This window comes from Polypterus senegalus, chromosome 14, assembly GCF_016835505.1.
Source record: "Polypterus senegalus isolate Bchr_013 chromosome 14, ASM1683550v1, whole genome shotgun sequence".
Taxonomy (NCBI): Eukaryota; Metazoa; Chordata; class Cladistia; order Polypteriformes; family Polypteridae; genus Polypterus; species Polypterus senegalus.
This window is the reverse complement of record NC_053167.1, coordinates 110,387,855-110,409,967: the sequence shown is the minus strand read 5'-3', so window position 1 is coordinate 110,409,967 and position 22,113 is coordinate 110,387,855. Positions and strand designations below refer to the sequence as shown.

Genomic DNA, 22,113 nt, shown 5'->3' with positions numbered 1-22,113 from the left:
TAGGACCAGAGTCTGAATAGCCAGAAATCAGAAAAACAGCTCAGAAATATATTTCAATAAAACAATCTTTGTAAAGCTGTAACATTTTCTGCTTCAGTTTGATATTTGATAGATTTCTGAGAATTACCCCCGACCACTGTGGAAGGATGTGGTTTCTAGCTTGTTTTCAAACGCATGTATGTGATTCACTATTTACTACTATTATTTCAGAATTTTTTGAGATACTTGAATATTAAATATATAAAAAAAAATCTGACCAGATTTGAGTGTTTCAGCTTTGAGAGGTATAGAAGTATCATTAACATGTGAACGTTGCAACCAAGTCCCAGCCTCACTGGGTCACATGTTCTGGGCCTGCACCAAATTAACATTATTCTGGACAAAAATTTTTAATTACCTTTCAGACAGCCTTGGACTCACAATCCCTCCTAACCCATTAACAGCTGTGTTTGGGGTTCTTCCAGAGGGGCTTAAAGTGGAGAAAGACAAACAAATTGTGATTACATTCACTACACTGTTGGCACGCAGACTTATTCTGATAAACTGGAAGAACCCAAACTCTCCTCTTTTAAGTCAGTGGGAAACCGAGGCGTTATATTATTTGAAATTGGAAAAAATCAAATACTCAGTTAGAGGATCCGTACAGGCAGGTGCATCATTTCTCTTCTTTCTCTCTTCTCTAAAATGCTCAAAATCTGTTTAATGAAGAGATCTAGAACTCCATGTTTGTTGCATTATCCTAACTGGAAGAAGTATAAAAAACAGGATATACTGACATGCTGCAGTCAACAGCATTTAGTGCACGACAATGCTAACCATATTTTACAAATTTGTGGTTTTTGTTCCATATGTGCTGTCACTTCTAAATAGTTTCCTTTAAAGTGATAATCAACAAAGAGCATACACTGATATTGATAATGATGTGTTGTAAGGAAAGCAGTAAATTCTTGTGCTGTCATAATCAAGGTTCTGCTTTAGTAACAGACATTGTGGAGAAAAATCTTAAGTAATGCATAGCAACATAATTTCTTGTAATAAAAAAAGAAAATTGCTTACTGCCTTACAGAAATGAAACAAACTAAAAAGAGACTTAATGCGTTATTAACAGAAAAAAAGCTCAAATATTAAATAAAATAGCGGTCCAGGAATTAATCTCAAATTATTGAACTGGTGAGACAAAAATAATCAGGAACAACAGGACTTCGGGACCTAGCATGGGCAAACACTTCCCTTGGGACAGATGCTCCATTTAATAAAATGTCCACATATCTAAATGAATTAGAGATATTGTATCATAACATTATTAATTCAAAGTTCACATATGGCTTCTTGCTGGAAGTTAGCATTTAGGTGTTGCTTTTCCCTGGCAGTTGCTTAGCAGCAACATCTGTTGCTATAGCAATTCCTTTTCAAAATCTGTTGTTGTGTTGTCATGAAACGTTTTCTTTCCAGCCTCCTTAAAAGTGAAGCTCTAGCAAAATGAGGGTTATGTGACAATCCTCTATCCAGAAATGAAGGAATTAATACATAAATCAAAGTTAGTTAATTACAATATTTAAAATAAATAACAAACCCAGCAACACCATACAAATTCACCTATTATGTGCACTGGCTGCAATTGTCCTTGGCATTAAAATGGTGCACTTCAATACTACATCTCCATTTCAGGTTTCTCTTAATTGGAATGTTTTAAAATAAACTTTATTAGGTAAAATATACAAATTATAAGCAATATCATTAAACAACCATATGGTAATCAAAAGAGGTTAAATGTGGAAAACATTACCATATTTGTTGCAGGTATTATTTTAGTCAAAAGACAAATATTAATTTGTTTAGCTTAAGGGCACTATCTACAATTATTAAATTATTTTTCTTTTAATATTGAAATAAGAAAATTAGAACATTTTAAAGATATATTTCAGGAATAAAGATGAATTAAAAAGTCACAATATGAACCTACGCTTCTCCTGTTTTTTTGTTCTGCTCTGTATCATCAGTGGATTACACTGAGCATGTGGAGTATAAGAAGTTATTATGCTACAAGCAATAAATGAAACGTTAGAAGCTATTTTATTATTAAGAAATGAATAAATGTGTACCAACAAACAGTGTGAAAATGCACTCTGACAGATAACCTAAAAAGCGTTTGTCTTTATTCATGACAACACTAAATTACTATTAATTATTAATAACATTTCAAATAAAAATGTTTAGAAATCAACAGAAAAATATTATTAGAAATGTGGTTAGATGAACAGAAATAAAATTAGAAGGGGGACACAAAAAAAAATCAAAGTAGTACACTGAATCATAATAGACACAGCAGACTGAAAAGGATGAAGCGGGAGGAGGGGAAATTAAACTATTCACAAAGTGAAGTATAAAACGAAATACAAACATAACCACTCACATTTTAAAATTTGTATTCATTTTTGGAAAAAGCCATCATTAATGCTAGTCCACCTTAATAAAAAGATAAGTACTGTACCAGTGTGTCTATGTGTCAATCCAGGTGCTATGTCTCTGTCATTCCAATAGATGGTGCATCACAAACATTAACACTGCTTTTACAAATCCCATACTAGATGGCATATAACAGAAACATACTGTATAACACATTTCAAATGTTAACGCTCAGGTCTACATTAATTACTTAGATTTCACCCAGTCTTACATGGGCAGCACAACTAGTATACTTCTGTATGTACTTGATCTTTAAATGTGAGAGATAAAAACCACACTACATTACAAGATTCCAAGAGCAGATGAATATTGACTATTTCAGTAATTCTGCATAATAAAATAAATGACTTCCATTTGAGGAGAACAAAAAACATTAAATTGACTTGAATTTTATATGAATACAATATACAGTATATACAAGGTAAATGACAATACTGTACCACTAAGGGCCACTCCCTACACACATTAGGTATCAAAAAGGTTAATCAAAAAGACTCAAATTAAGTACCAAAAATTTTTTTTTTTTGTCACTTGTCTCCCCCAATTTCTTGCTAGCTAACAAAATAAATGTATTTCCTTATTCCCAGCTTCTAATATTTTGTGCTAGTAGACCTTCAAACAGGACTTGCCTGGTATATACACATATACAGTATACAGTGGGATGCAGAAGTTTGGGCAACCTTGTTAATAGTCATTATTTTCCTGTATAAATCGTTGGTTGTTACAATAAAAAATGTCAGTTAAATATATCATATAGGAGACACACACAATGATATTTAAGAAGTGAAATGAACTTTATTGGATTTACAGAAAGTGTGCAATAATTGTTCAAACAAAATCAGGCAGGTGCATAAATTTGGGCACCACAAAAAAGAAATGAAATCAATATTTAGTAGATCCGCCTTTTGCAGAAATTACAGCCTCTAAACGCTTGCTGTAGGTTCCAATGAGAGTCTGGATTGTGGTTGAAGGTATTTTGGACCATTCCTCTTTACAAAACATCTCTAGTTCATTCAGGTTTGATGGCTTCCGAGCATGGACAGCTCTCATTAACTCACACCACAGATTTTCAATTATATTCAGGTCTGGGGACCGAGATGGCCATTCCAGAACGTTGTACTTGTTCCTCTGCATGAATGCCTTAGTGGATTTTAAGTAGCGTTTCGGGTCGTTGTCTTGTTGAAAGATCCAGCCCCGGTGCAGCTTCAGCTTTGTCACCAATTCCTGGACATTGGTCTCCAGAATCTGCTGATACTGAGTGGAATCCATGCGTCACTCAACTTTGACAAGATTCATATATATATATATATATATATAAACACACACACAGTGGTGTGAAAAACTATTTGCCCCCTTCCTGATTTCTTATTCTTTTGCATGTTTGTCACACAAAATGTTTCTGATCATCAAACACATTTAACCATTTGTCAAATATAACAAAAGTAAACACAAAATTCAGTTTTTAAAATGATGGTTTTTATTATTTAGGGAGAGAAAAAAATCCAAACCTACATGGCCCTGTGTGAAAAAGTAATTGCCCCCTGAACCTAATAACTGGTTGGGCAACCCTTAGCAGCAATAACTGCAATCAAGCGTTTGCGATAACTTGCGCTCTGGAGGAATTTTGGCCCACTCATCTTTGCAGAATTGTTGTAATTCAGCTTTATTTGAGGGTTTTCTAGCATGAACAGCCTTTTTAAGGTCATGCCATAGCATCTCAATTGGATTCAGGTCAGGTCTTTGACTAGGCCACTCCAAAGTCTTCATTTTGTTTTTCTTCAGCCATTCAGAGGTGGATTTGCTGGTGTGTTTTGGGTCATTGTCCTGTTGCAGCACCCAAGATCGCTTCAGCTTGAGTTGACGAACAGATGGCCGGACATTCTCCTTCAGGATTTTTTGGTAGACAGTAGAATTCATGGGTCCATCTATCACAGCAAGCCTTCCAGGTCCTGAAGCAGCAAAACAACCCCAGACCATCACACTACCACCACCATATTTTACTGTTGGTATGATGTTCTTTTTCTGAAATGCTGTGTTCCTTTTAGCCAGATGTAGGGACATTTGCCTTCCAAAAGTTCAACTTTTGTCTCATCAGTCCACAAGACATTTTCCCCAAAAGTCTTGGCAATCATTGAGATGTTTCTTAGCAAAATTGAGACGAGCCCTAATGTTCTTTTTGCTTAACAGTGGTTTGCGTCTTGGAAATCTGCCATGCAGGCCGTTTTTGCCCAGTCTCTTTCTTATGGTGGAGTCGTGAACACTGACCTTAATTGAGGCAAGTGAGGCCTGCAGTTCTTTAGACGTTGTCCTGGGGTCTTTTGTGACCTCTCGGATGAGTCGTCGCTATATTATATATATTACACACAAACATACACACACAGAAGACGCCAAAAAACTCAACAAACAATTGACTCGAATCATAACCCCCACCCAACCTGGCACTCACTCCCTTATCACCACAATGTGTCTGAAGGTGCTGCACGCATCCTGGCCAAGTCAGGTGTCAGAATAGCACATAAACCCATGAACAACCTGCTCACGGTCCTCTTTAATGCCAAAAACAAGAAATCGACAGCAGAAACACTAAACGCAGTATACAGCATTCCATGCGGTTCGTGCTCAGCGGTATACATAGGACAAACTTCAAAAAGAATCGGAACACGTATACAGGAACACCCATAGCGCCGTCAGAAGAAAGGACGCACTGTCATTGATCTATAAGCATACTAAATCAACAGGACATACATTTAATTGGGACGACGTACAAGTAAAATTTAAAGCCAATAATAAAAGTGCTAGAGAGCTGGCTGAATCCTGGTTATCAAATGAGAACGCCATCAACAGACACTTGGACATAAGTTTGTATATGCTGGATTTAAGAAGAACTTATTCTTAATAAACAAGACTTTACTCCCAACAACCTCAAACACACGGACCTAGCCACCCCCCCCCTCCTCCCCCTGTAAGGTATTGCTATATATTGCCTTTGATTCTTGTAAGTCTAAGCATTATCCTCTGATGAAGACCCTGGTAGGTTGAAAGCTCAGGAATAAAAACTACTTTATGATACGTGATTCATTTTCTCCCTTTATGGATCTCCAACTGCTAATATGCAAACCGTATCACAGACCTTCTCTTCTATATATATATATATATATATATATATATATATATATATATATATATATATATATATATATATATATATATATATATAAAGGAACACTTTGAAAACACATCAGATCTCAATGGGAAAAAGAAATCCTCCTGGATATCTATACTGATATAGACTGGGTAATGTGTTAGGAGCGAAAGGATGCCACATCGTTTGATGGAAATGAAAATGATCAACCTACAGAGCCCTGAATTCAAAGGCCCCAAAAATCAGAGTGAAAAAATTATGTGGCAGGCTAGTCCATTTTGCCAAAATTTAATTGCAGCAACTCAAAATTGTACACAGCACTTTGTATGGCCCCTGTGTTCTTGTATACATGCCTGACAACATCGGTGCATGCTTCTAATGAGATGACAGATGGTGTTGTGGGGATCTCCTCCCAGATCTGGACCAGGGCATCACTGAGCTCCTGGACAGTCTGAGGTGCAACCTGGTGGCATTGGATGGACCAAAACATAATGTCCCAGAGGTGTTCTATTGGATTTAGGTCAGGAAAGTGTGGTGGCCAGTCAATGGTATCAATTCCTTCATCCTCCAGGAACTGCCTGCATACTCTCACCACATGAGGCCAGGAATTGTCGTGCACCAGGAGCCACTGTACCAGCATAGGGTCTGACAATGGGTCCAAGGATTTCATCCTGATACCTAATGGCAGCCAAGGTGCCTTTGTCAAGCCTGTAGCGGTCTGTGTGACCCTCCATGGATATGCCTCCCCAGACAATCATTAACCCACCACCAAACTGCTCATGCTGAATGATGTTACAGGCAGCATAATGTTCTCCATGGCTTCTCCAGACCCTTTCACTTCTGTCACGTGCTCAGGGTGAACCTGCTCTCATCTGTAAAAGCACAGGGCACCAGTGGTGCATCTGCCAATTCTGGTATTCTATGGCGAATGCCAATGAGCTGCATGCTGCTGGGCAGTGAGCTCAGGGCCCATTAGAGGACATGGGGCCCTTGGGTCACCCTCATGAAGTCTTTCTGGTTGTTTGGTCAGAGACATTCACACCAGTGGCCTGCTGGAGGTCATTTTGTAGGGCTCTGGCAGTGCTCATCCTGTTCCTCCTTGCCCAAAGGAGCAGATACTGGTCCTGCTGATGGGTTATGGACCTTCTATGGCCCTCTCCAGCTCTCCTAGAGTAACTGCTTGTCTCCTAGAATCTCCTCCATGCCCTTGAGACTGTGCAGGGAGACACAGCAAACCTTCTGGCAATGACACGTATTGATGTGCCATCCTGGAGAAATTGGACTACCTGTGCAACCTCTGTAGGGTCCAGGTATGCCTCATGCTACCAGTAGTGACACTGACTGTAGCCAAATGCAAAACTAGTGAAGAAACAGTCAGAAAAGATGAGGAGGGAAAAATGTCAGTGGCCTCCACCTGTTAAACCATTCCTGTTTTGGGGTCATCTCATTGTTGCCCCTCTAGTGCATCTGTTGTTAATTTCATTAACACCACAGCAGCTGAAACTGATTAACAACCCCCTCTGCTACTTAACTGACCAGATTAATATCCCATAAGTTTCATTGACTTTATGCTATACTCTGATTAAAAAGTGTTCCTTTAATTCTTTTGAGCAGTGTATATATATATATATATATATATATATACACACAAATACACACACATACAAATATATATAACCATACGTGCATGCATGCATACATACATACACACACATATATAAAAAAGCATGCCCATATAATTATACTCTGACCAGCTGAACTTTATAACAAGCGGTTTTAATATTTATTATGTTGTGAGAATTACTGTTATCTGTGAGCTGTTAAAAATAGCTGAAAAACTAACTTCAAGATAAGGCAGTTATTTCAGATAAGGAAGACAAGGTTCGAGGTAAGGCAGTAATATTCACAAATCACATCAGCGGAGAGTGGCAATGTATTGCATGTTGATTAGCACCTGCAAGTATGAATTTAATTATATTCTGTACATGTGGCAAAATTGACCCTATAAACCTATAGATGACTACAATTATACTTTCAGAAGCTGAAATTTTAATTAGAAATATGTCTAATTACATTTTGACTAGTTGGAAACTGCATTACTGATATCTGCAATTACATTTTCACTACTTCCATTAAGTTCTACAAAATGTTCCATTTGAAATATCAGTATATCCTTTTATTTTTCACTAGCCAAATTATAGTCATCTCCAATTATTTTTGAAAATAATAATTGATGTTAATAAAACTGGAATCAGTACAAGGAAAAAAGAACTGTGTCTCGTGGGAAGCGGCCGAGATCATCCAATCAAAAGCCTTTCAGTTTTCTTCATTTTACAGATCAGGGCTACAGCAATCAATCAATCAATCCACCCATCCATCCATCCACAAAATGTCAAGAATGTCATATCTGAGGTCTAAAACAGCACCAGCAGTAAGCACATCTCAAAGACAAAGAGGTTTGTAAGAATATATAATGAAATGAAAGTTACAGACAGGTCAGAGGTTTAATTACTGCCATGAAAACTATACAAGGAAAGTCCCAAAATCCAGAAAATTGAATGAAGGGCAACATGAAATATCATAGACTTGTCAAAGTAAGGTCCAGTAATGATAAATCCAAGAGAGAGAACAGTTTGAACCTCAACTGTAGTGGATACCAGGTCCCTCTTCTGCATCCAGGTCTGAGGTGATGTTTGAGGTTGAGTTCTTAAAAGCTGGGTGACACATATAGCTCAGTTAGGTCAAAGAAACCTCACAGAGCTTTCGTGTGAGCTCACTTCCTTAAAGATCAAGCTGAGGTAGTTTGGGCATGCAGTTAGAGAGCACCTTGGTTGAGTGCCTCTCACAGTGCGTGTTATCAGGCATGACCTACTGGAAGAAGCACCTGGACATGTTAGAAAGATTATGCAATATCTCTCAAGTGACCAGGGATTGTCTAGGACACTCTTACAGCAGAACAAGTTCTATGTATCCTAATAATACATGTTCAATGCTAAACATTATAACACACATTCAAATATACACGTACAGTGTAAATCAAGGAATCAATACTGCTACATGCCTGTGTAACATCACTAAGTAAATGTCCCGGACTCTTAAACAAATGCAAGGCTGCATATATGGCACATCGCTGATATAAAACAGCATTGACTAGGGCTTTCAATAGAGAAAGAGTTGGGCATATCTAAATATAAAGATGCTTATCATCACTAGCATGCCATTCTGTCTTAACTTGGTCAATGAACAGTAAGTTATTTGCAACCACCTCCCCAAAATGACAGCCAATTCCAGAACTGTTGTCTAATGCCATCCTGATTAGAAGCAAGCACCACAGATTTAGTACTCTGTGTTTTTGAGACTTGGACAGTGCAATTAGAAGTTCTATATATTTTTAACACATTTCCATAATTATGTCCAGAACTATCTTCCAGAGGGCTGGTACTGTCTCATATTGTGACAGAATTATATATGTAAAGTAGGTGTTTATACTTGATCTACAAAGAACAGGTATAGCAGAGTTTTAAAGAAGAGAGTTCTTTGCTGAAATTTTCTTTTTAACAATAAATAATATATTCTTAGGTCACTATAAATTAGGTTTTATAACCAGTTTCATAGAATTCTGCTGACCTTAGGTGAATCAACATCACCGTGTGTTATATATAGAATATATACTGTTGTATATAATTTGCATGCATTCATTTAGTCCACACTGAGAGCAACTTGCTAATTTCAATATTTTCTTTACTGATGAGAGTTCTTGTTATACCCTTCAAATATTCTTGTCAAATAACACTTTATCACATACTGTAAGTCTCAAAGAAAATATCACTATTTTAAGGGTAACTCAAGCTAATGAAACAAGCACTGTGTGCTTAATTTCAATTTAATTAGTTTACCCACATTGGGGTATTGCTCCTGAAATTCCTACTTTCCATGTGTGGTCTTCAACAATCATTACAATCATTCATCTTAAATTTGAATATGTAAAATCTGACATTACTAGATAGATGACCTAAATTATGCAATTTCAAGCATTCAGGTCTTCAATGGCATCCCACTGCTTGGCTTTTTCTAAATAAATTCATTTACATAACCATTTTTGCTAATCACTGCTGTGAAAATTTAAGAAAATGGATAAATGAATGGATGATTAACTCTATTGACAACTAAAGAAGAAGAAAGTGTTTCTGTTTGAATTGGAATAAAAATATATAAAAAAAGAAAAAAAAAATACAAAAGTCTTAGTGGTTTTATTAAGCAAGTATCATACGTATGGTAATATAATCATCTGCCGCAGCACATTAGTGTTCAGTTCAGTGCATCTGTGTGTATACTGTATATAGCTGAGCATCCAATTCAAAATAAAAAAATACCATTAAAAAGGAAAAGCTGCCTATAAAATAAATAAGCTAAAAGCCTTTCTTGCTTATTTCACAAATTTATTTCCAATGATTAGGAGGGCAGATTTCACCTTGGCTACTGAACTGTAAATGAATGGCGATGGGGATAAAAACACATTACAGAAGAGTCAAATCTAATATTATTACTTGGAAAAGGATTGTAGACTATTTGAATGAAACAAGATAATGGTCTGGGCATTGCTCCAAAGTGAAATGAGAATATATATTTCCAGTTAGCTCTTACTGATGTGCTTGTCTAAAGGATGTAATCTTGTGGGGGTGTTTATAGAGATCAGCTAGATGGGGCTCAATTACCTTGTTCAATAGCAACCTCAAAGATTTTTAAAAAGAGCATTAGACAGGAAGTTAACTAGCTGTTACAAGATTCATCAAGATGTCGATTTAACCTTCAAGAGCCATAAAAAAAGGGCTTGATCTAATGCAGTTAAAACCACTTCAAAACAGAACTTGTGCTCATTATATTAGATATTAGTTACACAGCAGATTGCAAGTATTCTAAATTATAATTATATTTCCTGTTAATTTTGGCATTAATAACAGAATCTTTGTGTATATCACATTTTCTAGATAAAAAATCATAAACTCCTTAAGAATTCTAGGCCACGTGTCTGAACTCGGTTACCTGAGAATTCTGAAAGTATTCCTCAGTGTTAGAAGGGTCGAAGTTATTTTTATATTACAGTTAGTGCATCTATTGAGTGTTCCTATAAGATCAACATCTCTCAACATTTAGACACAATTCCCTTGAATGTTAAATATTTAATTTTTTTAGGATTTGCTGCTTGAAATATAGTTTCTACAGAGAGTAGGCAAAATCTGCTTTTGAGAAATGCAAAAGTATGTGTCAGATTATAGATTATATAGCAAAAGGACCATAGCACAATGACATATTGGCAAGTGCTACTTCCTGCTACCCTCAAGAACAGGAGTTCCATGCCTAGCCAAATCATTGTGTGGTTTCTGCACTTACTCTCTACACTGACACGAGACTGCCCTTGTTCAGGCATCTCAGACATATGCCATGTTAGATTATTTGAGGATTTTGAACCAAGTTCATGTAAGTGTGTGTGACTGTGAAATTGCCAGGTGAAGGACTAGCACACTTTGTTAGTTTCTACTGTACTTCTGACAGTACTGGAATAGGCTCAGTTTCTGCAGAAGCAATTAGTGGAAAAAGCAGATTCAGAAAAAGAATATCCCTTAGACAGTGATTGGAATGTGGAAAAAATACTACTAACTATCCACCTACTTATTACATTTCAGTGACAGTATAGTAGACAATTAGAAAAACAGGCAAGCAAATTTTGAGTTTTGTAATTGTTGAAGGGTCACTATTATGCAACAAGTAGGTCATCCTCAATAGGATCCGTGATCACTTACCTACTGGCAACCAGAGCTGTTTGGTTTGAAGCCTAAGATGTCTACCATTGACTGCATCCTGGCACTGGGGGGTTTCTCATTGAGCCCAAATGCAAATATTGGCAGAGTTTCTTTGCAGCCTTTGTCAATTTTCATTTGATCAAGCTGCCCTGTGGGACATCCCAAGACTTTGCGGAATCCCCCGAAGGTGCTGGATATCATGGCTAGCCTGTACACTGGTACAGTTAGTGCTGTGCAGAGTGTACAGAGAACCTCTGCGTTTTCCACAGTTGATTCTGGGGTATGTTCTTGGACCTTCCCTATTCAACACTTGCATGGACTGGATGTTGGGCAGGATCATTGGGCACCTGTTGGTGAAGAAAGATTTACTGATCTTGTCTTTGCCAATGATGCGGTGCTCTTTGCCGAGTCAATGGAGGCTCTGATCAGGGCTCTTGAGAGACTGAGTGAGGAGTATGTGTGTCTGAGCTTGCAAATGTTCTGGATAAAAAACAAGATCCAGTGTGTCTGTCTGCAGAGAGAATAACATCCTCATCAAGAGTTTTACTTAAGTTGGCAGCAACAATTATTTCTATAGTAACTCTTCCTATGAAGCCAGTAGATGGACTGGGAGAGCAGGGAGGTTATGGAGGTCACTGAAAAAGGGTGTGTGGCACTCCTGAGATTTCTGCAAAAGTACAAAGGACCAAGTCTTTAGAGTCCTGGTGCTTCCTGTCTTGCTATATGGTTGCAAGATATGGATGCTATCCACTCACCCAAGATGAAGACTGGACTCCTTTGGTACTGTGCCTCTTCGGAATGTCCTTGGGTACTACAGGTTTGACTTTGTGTCAAATGAGCAATTGCTGACGGAGTTCTGAATGAGGCACATTACCGTCATTGTAAGGGAGCATCAGTTATGGCACTACTGCCATGTGGCACGATTCCCCAAGGATGATGAGGCACATAGGATCCTCATTGATGAAGACCCGAGTGGCTGGACCAGGCCAAGGGCATGCCCATGTAACACGTGGCTGCGGCAGATAGTTGGTCATTTCCAGAGGTTGTGACAGGACCACATCTGCCTGGGAGATTGCCAACCGAGCAGTTTCATCGTGTGGTGGGGTGGCAACACTATGTACCAGAACATGCTCTCTAACTTGACCTGACATATCAGTGTGGAGAGTAAGGTAATGGAAGCAGGCATAGTTTTATGTACTACGGCTGGGCTAATTCAGAGAAAGATGAGTGCATGTTAAGGATCACTGCTCCAGTATCTTTCACCACAGTTAGCAGCAGGCAGAGACAAACAACCGATCACTTGACGCAAATCTTATCTGATACTGCAAAACAATTCTACAGATGTCCAGAAATATAAAGAAACATCTGTGCTCACAGATTTTATTTCATCTCTCTCTCTCCAACTCTGTGCACAATGAGACTATTATTTGTTGCCATTTAGGGTCAGGCTTGGTGAGAAGTAAAGACAATTGTTTGTGCTAATTTGTTCAAAAAGCACACCACAAGGAGGAAGTAATTCAAGATTTATTTGCCATAGCTAGCCCAGCAGTCACAAGTTCACTACTGTTCGATTGCTTTCACAATATTATGTTCATATCCAACACCACAACTGAAAATTTAGCAACACATTTTTCACTCTGTGTCCCTAAAGAATTTATTTTTAGATAGATAGATACTTTATTAATCCCAAGGGGAAATTCACATAATCCAACAGCAGTATACTGATACAAAGAAACAATATTAAATTAAATAGTAATAAAAATGAAAAAATTAAAATAAAATTAATGTTCGCATTTACTCCCCCGGGTGGAATTGAAGAGTCGCATAGTGTGGGGGAGGAACGATCTCCTCAGTCTGTCAGTGGAGCAGGACAGTGATAAAAGTCTGTCACTGAAGCTACTCCTCTGTCTGGAGATGACACTGTTAAGTGGATGCAGTGGATTATTCATGATTGACAGGAGTTTGCTTAGTGCCCGTCGCTCTGCCACACATGTTAAACTGTCCAACTTTAATCCTACAATAGAGCCTGCCTTCTTAACAATTTTGTCCAGGCGTGAGGTGTCTTTCATCTTTATGCTGCCACCCCAGCACACCACCGCGTAGAAGAGGGCACTCGCCACAACCGTCTGGTAGAACATCTTTTATTTGGGCAACACTGAACGCATGAGAACATCAATTGGTAAAATCAAAGCTCTGCACATTTACCTTTCTTTCTATACTGGAGCATGCTTGTTCTTTGCAGGGGAAAAAAAAAAAGTCTACACATTTAATTTCCCAGAATTCAGTGGCTCAGCCTGTGAGAGCATCTTGTGGAATGGACCTAAGACCCCAAGCTCCAAGACTCCATAATACTCTAGCTCAGGGCTACTTTCAGAACAATCTACATAATCACATCCAATGTCAAGAATGTACCAGTAAGTCCTGTGGCCATATTCTCACTCCAGTGTTCCCAGAACCTCTTACAATCCTAAGCCCCAGCACCTTTTAAAAAGCCAGAACCCTTGGGGATTTTTGACCTTGCCTCTTCCCGGCAACGGCACTGTTATGTCATCTGACAGTTGGTAGCATTCTCGTTAGTCTCTTCCAGCAACCATTTTCTTTGGTCAGAGATATAGGCATCCCTGGCACCTGGTATATTAGTTGCCCAATAGCACCCAGGCTGCCAGTCCCTCATTTTGTTGTTGCCCTATCTTCTGCCCTAAAATAATAACCCCCGTGCACCTACAAGGAATACTACCCCCTGCCAGTCACTTACCCAGAATAGTAACTGAACACTGCCATGCCACTAAAGTGGGGTCTCAAACCCTCATGGTTTTAGCCTGGTCCATCTTCTGTTCTGCATTTTTATGCCACCTTTCTCTCTAGCACCTTTCTGTCAGACATACTCAAACTACTTGAACATTTGAGGGTCACAATTTAATAGAAACAACATTTAAAGCCAAAATAAAAAACACACACACAACAACATTGCACTAATAAACATACTAATGTACAGAATAGAATCCATCAGAAGGTCAACTTACTTCACAAGAAACAAGTACAAAGACTTAAAATAAACACAAGGAGACCGCTGCAATGGAATACAATATTAAGGGTTATCATATTGATTGCCTCGAGTTTTTCCATTACAAGTTACTCATCATGAATTTAGACTTTTAAAACAATTCTCTGTATCAAATCAGGTCTTCTGTAGCTGACATAAGTATTCTAAATATTTAAATAATGACACGATATTACACATTTAAGAAAAAGCAACATCTAAAAGCAAACACTTGCTTTGCAGGGTATGGGTCATGCATCTTTTCATTTAAAAAAAGGGAATAAAAAGGTCAAAAGTACACCATGTGTAACTGGAACCAAATTAGACATATATGATGTACTGTATGTGTAGAAATTAAAAGTATGAAAAATACATTTGTGCAGGCTGATGTGAACATGTTAAAAATAAAAAAATAAAAGTATAAAAATTGAAATCTGACATACACCTTTCTCTTTCATGGCACATTAAGATTCAAGATACCCACCTCCTTTACTTTGATTCTCTCCCACTTAACTCCATGTACAGTAGTGAAAGAAATAGCGATATTTACCTTATTTACCTTCACGGCCTGATGAAGCAAACAGGCTGTACTTGCTTACTGCCGGCAATGCGGACCAACTGACACCAGACTATGGTCCACTGTCCCGCGACCGGCCGAAAACCACACTGTTCCTCCTGCGAGGTTTGAAGCGCAGTTGCAAAAGACACAAGACATGCTCTGCCATACACGTTCTCTGTCTCACTGACCACAGCACCAAGAGAATGACAAAAACATTCTTCTCTCATAAATTTGTGCAACCCTCTCCTCTAACTCTGGCTATACTGGACTTCAACAATGTGGTATTGTTTGCCTCTACTTTAGCTTTGTGTGTAAAGTCTGAGTCTGAGTCATTCACAAAATAACTATCAAACAGGCTGCAATTTAGTAGATTAAAATGCATTTACATTTGAAGCGACTGAGACAGACAGATACATGAATATTAGTATTAATGTAGGCATTAGGCAAAACCACCTCCATGTTCATAGAGCCTAGAAGCATATTGATCCCATAAGAAAAGGTTCTACTTCATTTAAGAATTAAAATTAAAATTCCAAGTTAAAATTTCGTGCCCAGCCACCATCAATGTCAAGTCTGCAAGTTATCCTTTGGTTTCCATTGTTTTTTCTCCAGGTATTCTGGTCTTCCTCCCACATCCCAAAAATGTACATAGTAATGCAGAGTACTGATGTTCCATCCACTTGTGCCTAAAGTATTTTAGAATAGGCACTGAATTGAATTAATCAGGTTTGAGGTATATTTAAAAGACTGAAGTAATCTAAATGAGCCTCACTTTACAATCTGCTAATAAATCCTATACTTAATCTCAAACTGCAGCTGGGCAATCCAAATGAAGGTTATGGTCATGTCGACATGAAATGGTTGGAAGCACAGGCAGTCACTAATCCAACAGCACCATGTACCGAGTGCTACTTAGCACCTCAACCCAAATTATTCAAAATTTAGAATACATTTTTATACTGAAATTATGGGCAAAACATGGCAATGTTTAACATGCCAGAGGCTGGTCAATATACATATCTTCAGCAGGTACAGCTACAACAAAAAAAATGCATGTTAAAGTACTATTCAAATGTCCTGATCAGCTTGCTAAAGAAGTATGATGTGTTATACCTTACAGGAAAGGGAGTGAGAAAGAGCTACACCAATGAAAAAGATGATGTGATACTTTAATCAGTTGTAACAGTACTGACCGACAATGCACTTTATTTAATTTTCAGTTTGTAAGATTGTTATTCTAATATGTTATAAACTGGCTGAAATCAAGTGACTCTCACCCCTAGTCAGTCTGTGGTATTATGAAAAGTTTTACATGAACAAACACTGTCATTTCCTAATTGAAGTAAACGCCCAGGTAAATACACACCATTTCTGGAAGGGGGTAATAAAGGGGTTACTGCGGAATACTGTTTGTTATGTTGCTTTGGCCACAATGAACTCTTGATATTTGTACAATTGGCACATCTTGATTTATTTCACTTTCTGACCACTCTAATCATTTTTTTTCTATATTTAAATTAAAGTTTTTAATCATCTCTCAGGTCTGGCTAATAGTTTTAATTATTATCTAAGACAACAAAAATGCTCAAATGTATCACCAAGCTTTATTAAACACAACCTTTTATTCTCAATAAAACATTTTTAAGACTAAACTTTTACGAGTATAAAAGTATCTAGGAAACAGGCAGAATTTCAAAAAAATTAAATATGAGAAGATTAAGTTGCATAAATAAAAATGTAATTGGACTGTTAAACAGTTTGGAAAATGTGTTAATCTGACCTAATACAGGAGAAAAAAAACTATTATATAACAAAATTGTGACATCACTTCTTAATGCAGCTAGCAAAACAAGGCCTTGGGATTCATCTTCCAGATTGGTTACCTTCTATTTGGAGTTGGTATGATTCAATCCAGAATGAATAAAAAAAAATAAAAAAAAACTGTGTGTAAAACTCAATTGTGTGAATCACGACAGTGGCAAAAGTGTTATTTTCAACCAATATGATGAGCTGGAACTAAGCTACATCTGAAAATTGACCTCATTGCTCAACTTAGTAATATGATTAGTGTTTTGGTATGGATGATCACTGGTCTGTGTTCAATCTTTACATTTCGAGTCTGACCACACCCTTCTAAAGTGTTCCTTAAAGCATTAATTCCGATGGGAAAACAGCATTAAAAAACGATTTGTCATATCTATCTCATTATATGCAACATGCCTTTTGGTAAATATACAAACAGTCAGAAACGTCATTTAAGTACACTGGAGCTTAAAAACCATTAAACCTGCGCTAGTCTAATTACAATTACGGGTGAAAGTAAGTAGAACTAGCAATACGTTGGGCAAATGCTAAGTTGCTAATTATCTGGAAAGCTGCATCAAAGACTACCAGCTTCAACAGTCCTCGAAGACGCCTGCCACTGCGTTAGGCGGACCAGAGGGACCAAGTACAGCCATGAATTGGCTTCAACCCTGTGCAAGATGCATCGAGGACTGGGTCCATCGATTCAGACCTCTGCACTGGCCAAAGCTAATTCAGAAAATGTAGTATATACAGATAAGGATAGTAATGGTCCCACTAATTGCAAATCAAAACAAATATATGCAGAACGAAAGCATTTGACAGCACTTGACAGATTACCAACCACGTTTGCACCTGTCTTCCTAAAGGCGTTATCACCTGACTAATCGACCTGCTACTGGAAAATTCTTATAACCATTGGAGTTTTTTCTGGTCATTTTAAAAGAGACGGGGCTGGGGCTATCGTCATTCAAAGGTATTTTTCATCCATTTTCCAAACCCGATAATCAGACTCAGGACTATCAACTTGACATGGGGTACAAAACAGAAACCAACTATTGCAACAGTCTTTCTAAATCCATTAAAGAATGTACACCCACACTAAGTTTTGAGTCCCTCTACTCTTCTGGGATGCAGGAATAGTGACCATGGGGACAATAACGGCCCAGGACTGAAAAAGTCTGCTGCTCTGCGTCGGCAGTTACAACCACTGAGGCACCGTGCGATCACAGAAGCAATCCCGTAGGTTCTCACTCTTTTTTGTTGGCAATACTAAGAAAATATTTTATTCAAAGTCTTTATATCATAGCAAGAGGTTAAAACGAGCTGTGTATAAACGAGTTACATTTTGTAGCGCCCCTTATGTCTGACGAAGACTGTGAGCTATGCTCAAAGTCGGGCGTGTTTCAGACGTTGATTCCCACGTTTCCTTAAAAAATATTTAGCAGGATATCTAGAATTAGAGAAACACGCAGAGTCAAGTATAATTATATTAAAGAAAATAAAAATAAATAAATAGTCTGACAAAGTTAAAGCTGACCTCCAAAATATTCCGCACCAGGAAACAAACTATGCTAGTTTAAAAACTTTTATTTTAAAATAAAAGAATGCACAGGTCACCTACTTTGTTGAATGCAATAGAATTACACTGAATAAGTATCACCATTATGAGAAAACGAAGTTGTATACCTGGAAGATTCGCACGCAAAGCCACCATCCAGTAGCCGGACTTTGCAGAATAGAACTCCGTTGACAAAGGGTACAGACGACAGTTCTTCCAGTTCAAAATCGACTTTAAACTTAAATTTCTTTTTCTTCATCATTATGAAAGCCATACAGTGTGTCCGTGAACCGTCTTCACCAAAATAAGAAGCGCAATTTTCGGAATTCCCCTCGTGTTCAAACGTTTTCTTCGAGATCCATAGCCTTAGCAGCACTGGAGGCGACCGGCTTCAGCTACTTCAACGCCGCCACGTCTTTCGAGTCCACGGCTTCGCTTTCAGTTGGCTCTACGCGCGCGGAGCCTCTCTGCTCCGGCTCTTATTTCTCCCGCTCCGTGAGTCGACAGCACTGGGCGGCTGCGAGCTCCTCCGCAGCACCGCGCAATCACATTACGTGCTCAGCTGAGGGAAACCCGATCTGAAGGTGACAAAACAGAAATAGCCGCCGCCACCCCTCCTTCTCAGCCGAGGCAAACACAAAAGTGAAAAGTGAGCGTAGGAAGTAGGGTTTCTGTCGGACACGCACACAACAGTGCACTCGGCCCCATTTAAAGGAGCAGGCGGGACTTTACGCCGAGCTTAGCGCTGCTCGCGCCGGCAGCCTGCCAAAGTAGACAAGCAACACGCTGTTCTTAATGGATATCCAAGGTGATCGTTTAACTTGTGCATAATGCGAAAAAAACGTATATTTACTTAAAGGCTGTAAATGTTACTGTATTATAACACACAGCTTTAATGTGAGGAGGGGCGGAGTCAATTTGCCCAAAACTAACGCGCTCAAGGCTTTTAATTTGTGATTTTCCCTGAAAATCGTTATTATTGTAAGCATTTGTCTGACGTTGCTTCCGTTTTTTACCCAAATGAAATGTTAAATGTTCCAAGAGGCAGGGGTGGTAATTGAACCATCAGCCGCGATCCTTACAGTCTGACTCCACGGCGTGCTGAAACAATACCTTATGCAATTTAATTAAGCCATTCAAATTCTGACCTACCCATTGTGGCGGACGGCCGTGGCACTTTTCCGGCCGGGACGCCTTCGCACTGGAGGTCCAGACAAGAGAACATTTACAGGGTATTATCTCTCCAGGAGCGATTGATGGCAGCACCGCGGTTTCCCACAGGGCTTCATGGGAGTTTGAGTTTGCTGACTCAGCCAGGTTGGGTGCTGTGGGGACTGGGGAGCCCTACTTCGTGGGGCTTTACCCGGAAGTGGTGCTGAGTCAAGTCAATTGAGGCACTTGAAGTTCTACCGGGAATCACACTTGAGGAACCAAAGCCAGGAGGAAGAGGAGTGGTGGTGGAAGGAATGAGAGACACACAGAGAAGAAAGAAGAAAAGTGTGCTTTTATTGTACTTGTATACTGTGCTGCAGGTGAGAAACAAAAGGAAAGCATTTCCCACAATAAAAGCATTGTGAGTTGCTGGACTTGTGCCAGCATATGTCTGTGTCAAATGTATGGGGAGCTGTAGCACCCCCTGGTGGCCATATCATCCAGTTAACTCCATAGCACTGGGCAGAAAGTGGAAACCCATCCAGAATGGGAAACCAGTGCACCCATGTGTGCCAACCATGAACTACCAACATGTCATCTGTCCTCATCCTGCTAGATCTGCCTTCTGCCTTTGGCAGAGTCAATCATCATACATATTCTCCTTGCCACCCTCTCTGATCTTGGCATCACTGGGACCAACCTCAAGTGGTTTGAGTCCTACATCTGAAGCAGGTCTTACTGTGTGTCCTGGCAAGGAGAGATGTCAAGGGTGCACTAGGTAAGGATGGGGGTGTGATGGGCCATGCATTGGCACCTATGCATCTGAAGACATACCAAAGTGATCAGAAAGAGAGACTGAGAGACACAGACATAAATGTTATGGAAAATAAAAAATAAAAGCTGCTTATTACAATGCATGCCAAACTCTCAGTCCAGTGTCATGCATTAAATTATCAATAAAAAATGTTCAGGTGCAATGGCACATTCAATGCGCGGTGATTCATAAAGAAAAAAAAAAGGATAAAAAACATTCTTTTTCTCTCTTTCTTTTCACAAAAGCTAATTAGAGCAAAGATATTTCTAGTAAACACAATGAAAAACAGATGGCTAGCTCACCACATCAATCACTTATTAGTAATGCCACTTTATTAGGTAATTTGGAGGACTCCACCTCAGGTACTCCTCCACCTTCTCTCCATTTCTGAGCTGTCAGAAGGTAACTCACACCAACACCAGATTCTTCCTCCACTTCAACAGGTAATTCAGAGGACTTCCACCACAGGCGTTACATCACCTGCCTTATCGTATGGAGCTGTCAGAAGATTACTCATAATAACCTTAAATTTTGCCTCCACTTTAATTGGTAATTCAGAGGATTTCCACGACAGGTTCTGCTCTACCTTATCTCCATTTGGGAGCAATTAAAACTATTAGAAAGTTGCTCAAGACCAATACAAACAATGATCATAAGACAACAATGAGGATGATGATTATGATTCCTGTAGTAACAGCAGTACACCAACCTCAAACTTTGCCTCCACCTCAATAGGTAATTCGGAGGACTTCCTCCACCGGTACCACTCTACCTTGTCTCCCTTTTCGTGTTTTTAGAAGATTACTAGAGACCAACGCTCATGATGATAACAAAGAACATGCTCTCCTCTAGTAACGGCAGTGCTGTTTTATACACTTTCTGTGGCCAATCTCAGCCAACACTTGTGTCATCTCCACCAAAAATCTCACATGCTGTCACGCTCACACGCATCAACCCTAATGTAACTCCTATAACTTGAGGATATTGAGCTTGCACCCATGTGCATGCAAAAGCAAACAGATCCACAGTTCAGGAAACTCTTCTGAACTACACTTAGGTGACTTCATTGAATTCTCTTAGGGCCCCTTTTTGCTCTCTCACTCAGGACTCATTCCTAGCTTATAACTATCCTGGTGGTCTTCCTGAACAGAGACAGAGTGACACTAAAATGCCAATAATCACAGACTTGAGCCTGGGCTTTGCTCCATAGGACTCTCTAGGCTGCACAAATATCTGAGTGCACCCCAGTCATGGTGTGTCTTCATGCAGCTATCCAGCTGTTTCTGGGTGGCACCTTACACCACATTACCTTATTTTCTTGAGGTAAGCATCTAATATTTTTTTTTATAAAAAGAAAGATCCTGTCAGAGTAGGCAGTAGATCAGAACATATATCTACAGGTGCCGGTCATAAAATTAGAATATCATGACAAAGTTGATTTATTTCAGTAATTCCATTCAAAAAGTGAAACTTGTATATTAGATTCATTCATTACACACAGACTGATGTATTTCAAATGTTTATTTCTTTTAATTTTGATGATTATAACTGACAACTAATGAAAGTCTCAAATTCAGTATCTGAAAATTAGAATATCAATTAAGACCAATGCAAAAAAATGATTTTTAGAAATGTTGGCCAACTGAAAGGTATGAACATGAAAAGTATGAGTATGTACAGCACTCAATATTTAGTTGGGGCTCCTTTGGCCTGGATTACTGCAGCAATGCGGCGTGGCATGGAGTCGATCAGTCTGTGGCACTGCTCAGGTGTTA

The 22,113-nt window shown here is 38.8% G+C and overlaps 1 protein-coding gene across 2 annotated transcripts in view; it reads right to left on the bottom strand.

The window, feature by feature from the left end:
* Nucleotides 1-19,195, bottom strand: part of LOC120514581 (protein FAM102B-like) — a 67,917-nt gene extending 48,722 nt beyond the window's left edge. Inside the window, exon 1 of one of the 2 annotated variants that reach the window (XM_039735037.1) lies at nt 18,501-19,195. In XM_039735037.1, the coding sequence (XP_039590971.1) occupies nt 18,501-18,646 (146 nt within the window). In that variant the 5' untranslated portion in view covers nt 18,647-19,195. The remainder of the gene's footprint in view (nt 1-18,500) is intronic. The other variant, XM_039735038.1, reaches the window with a different exon arrangement.
* Between the last annotated feature and the right edge of the window lie 2,918 nt (nt 19,196-22,113).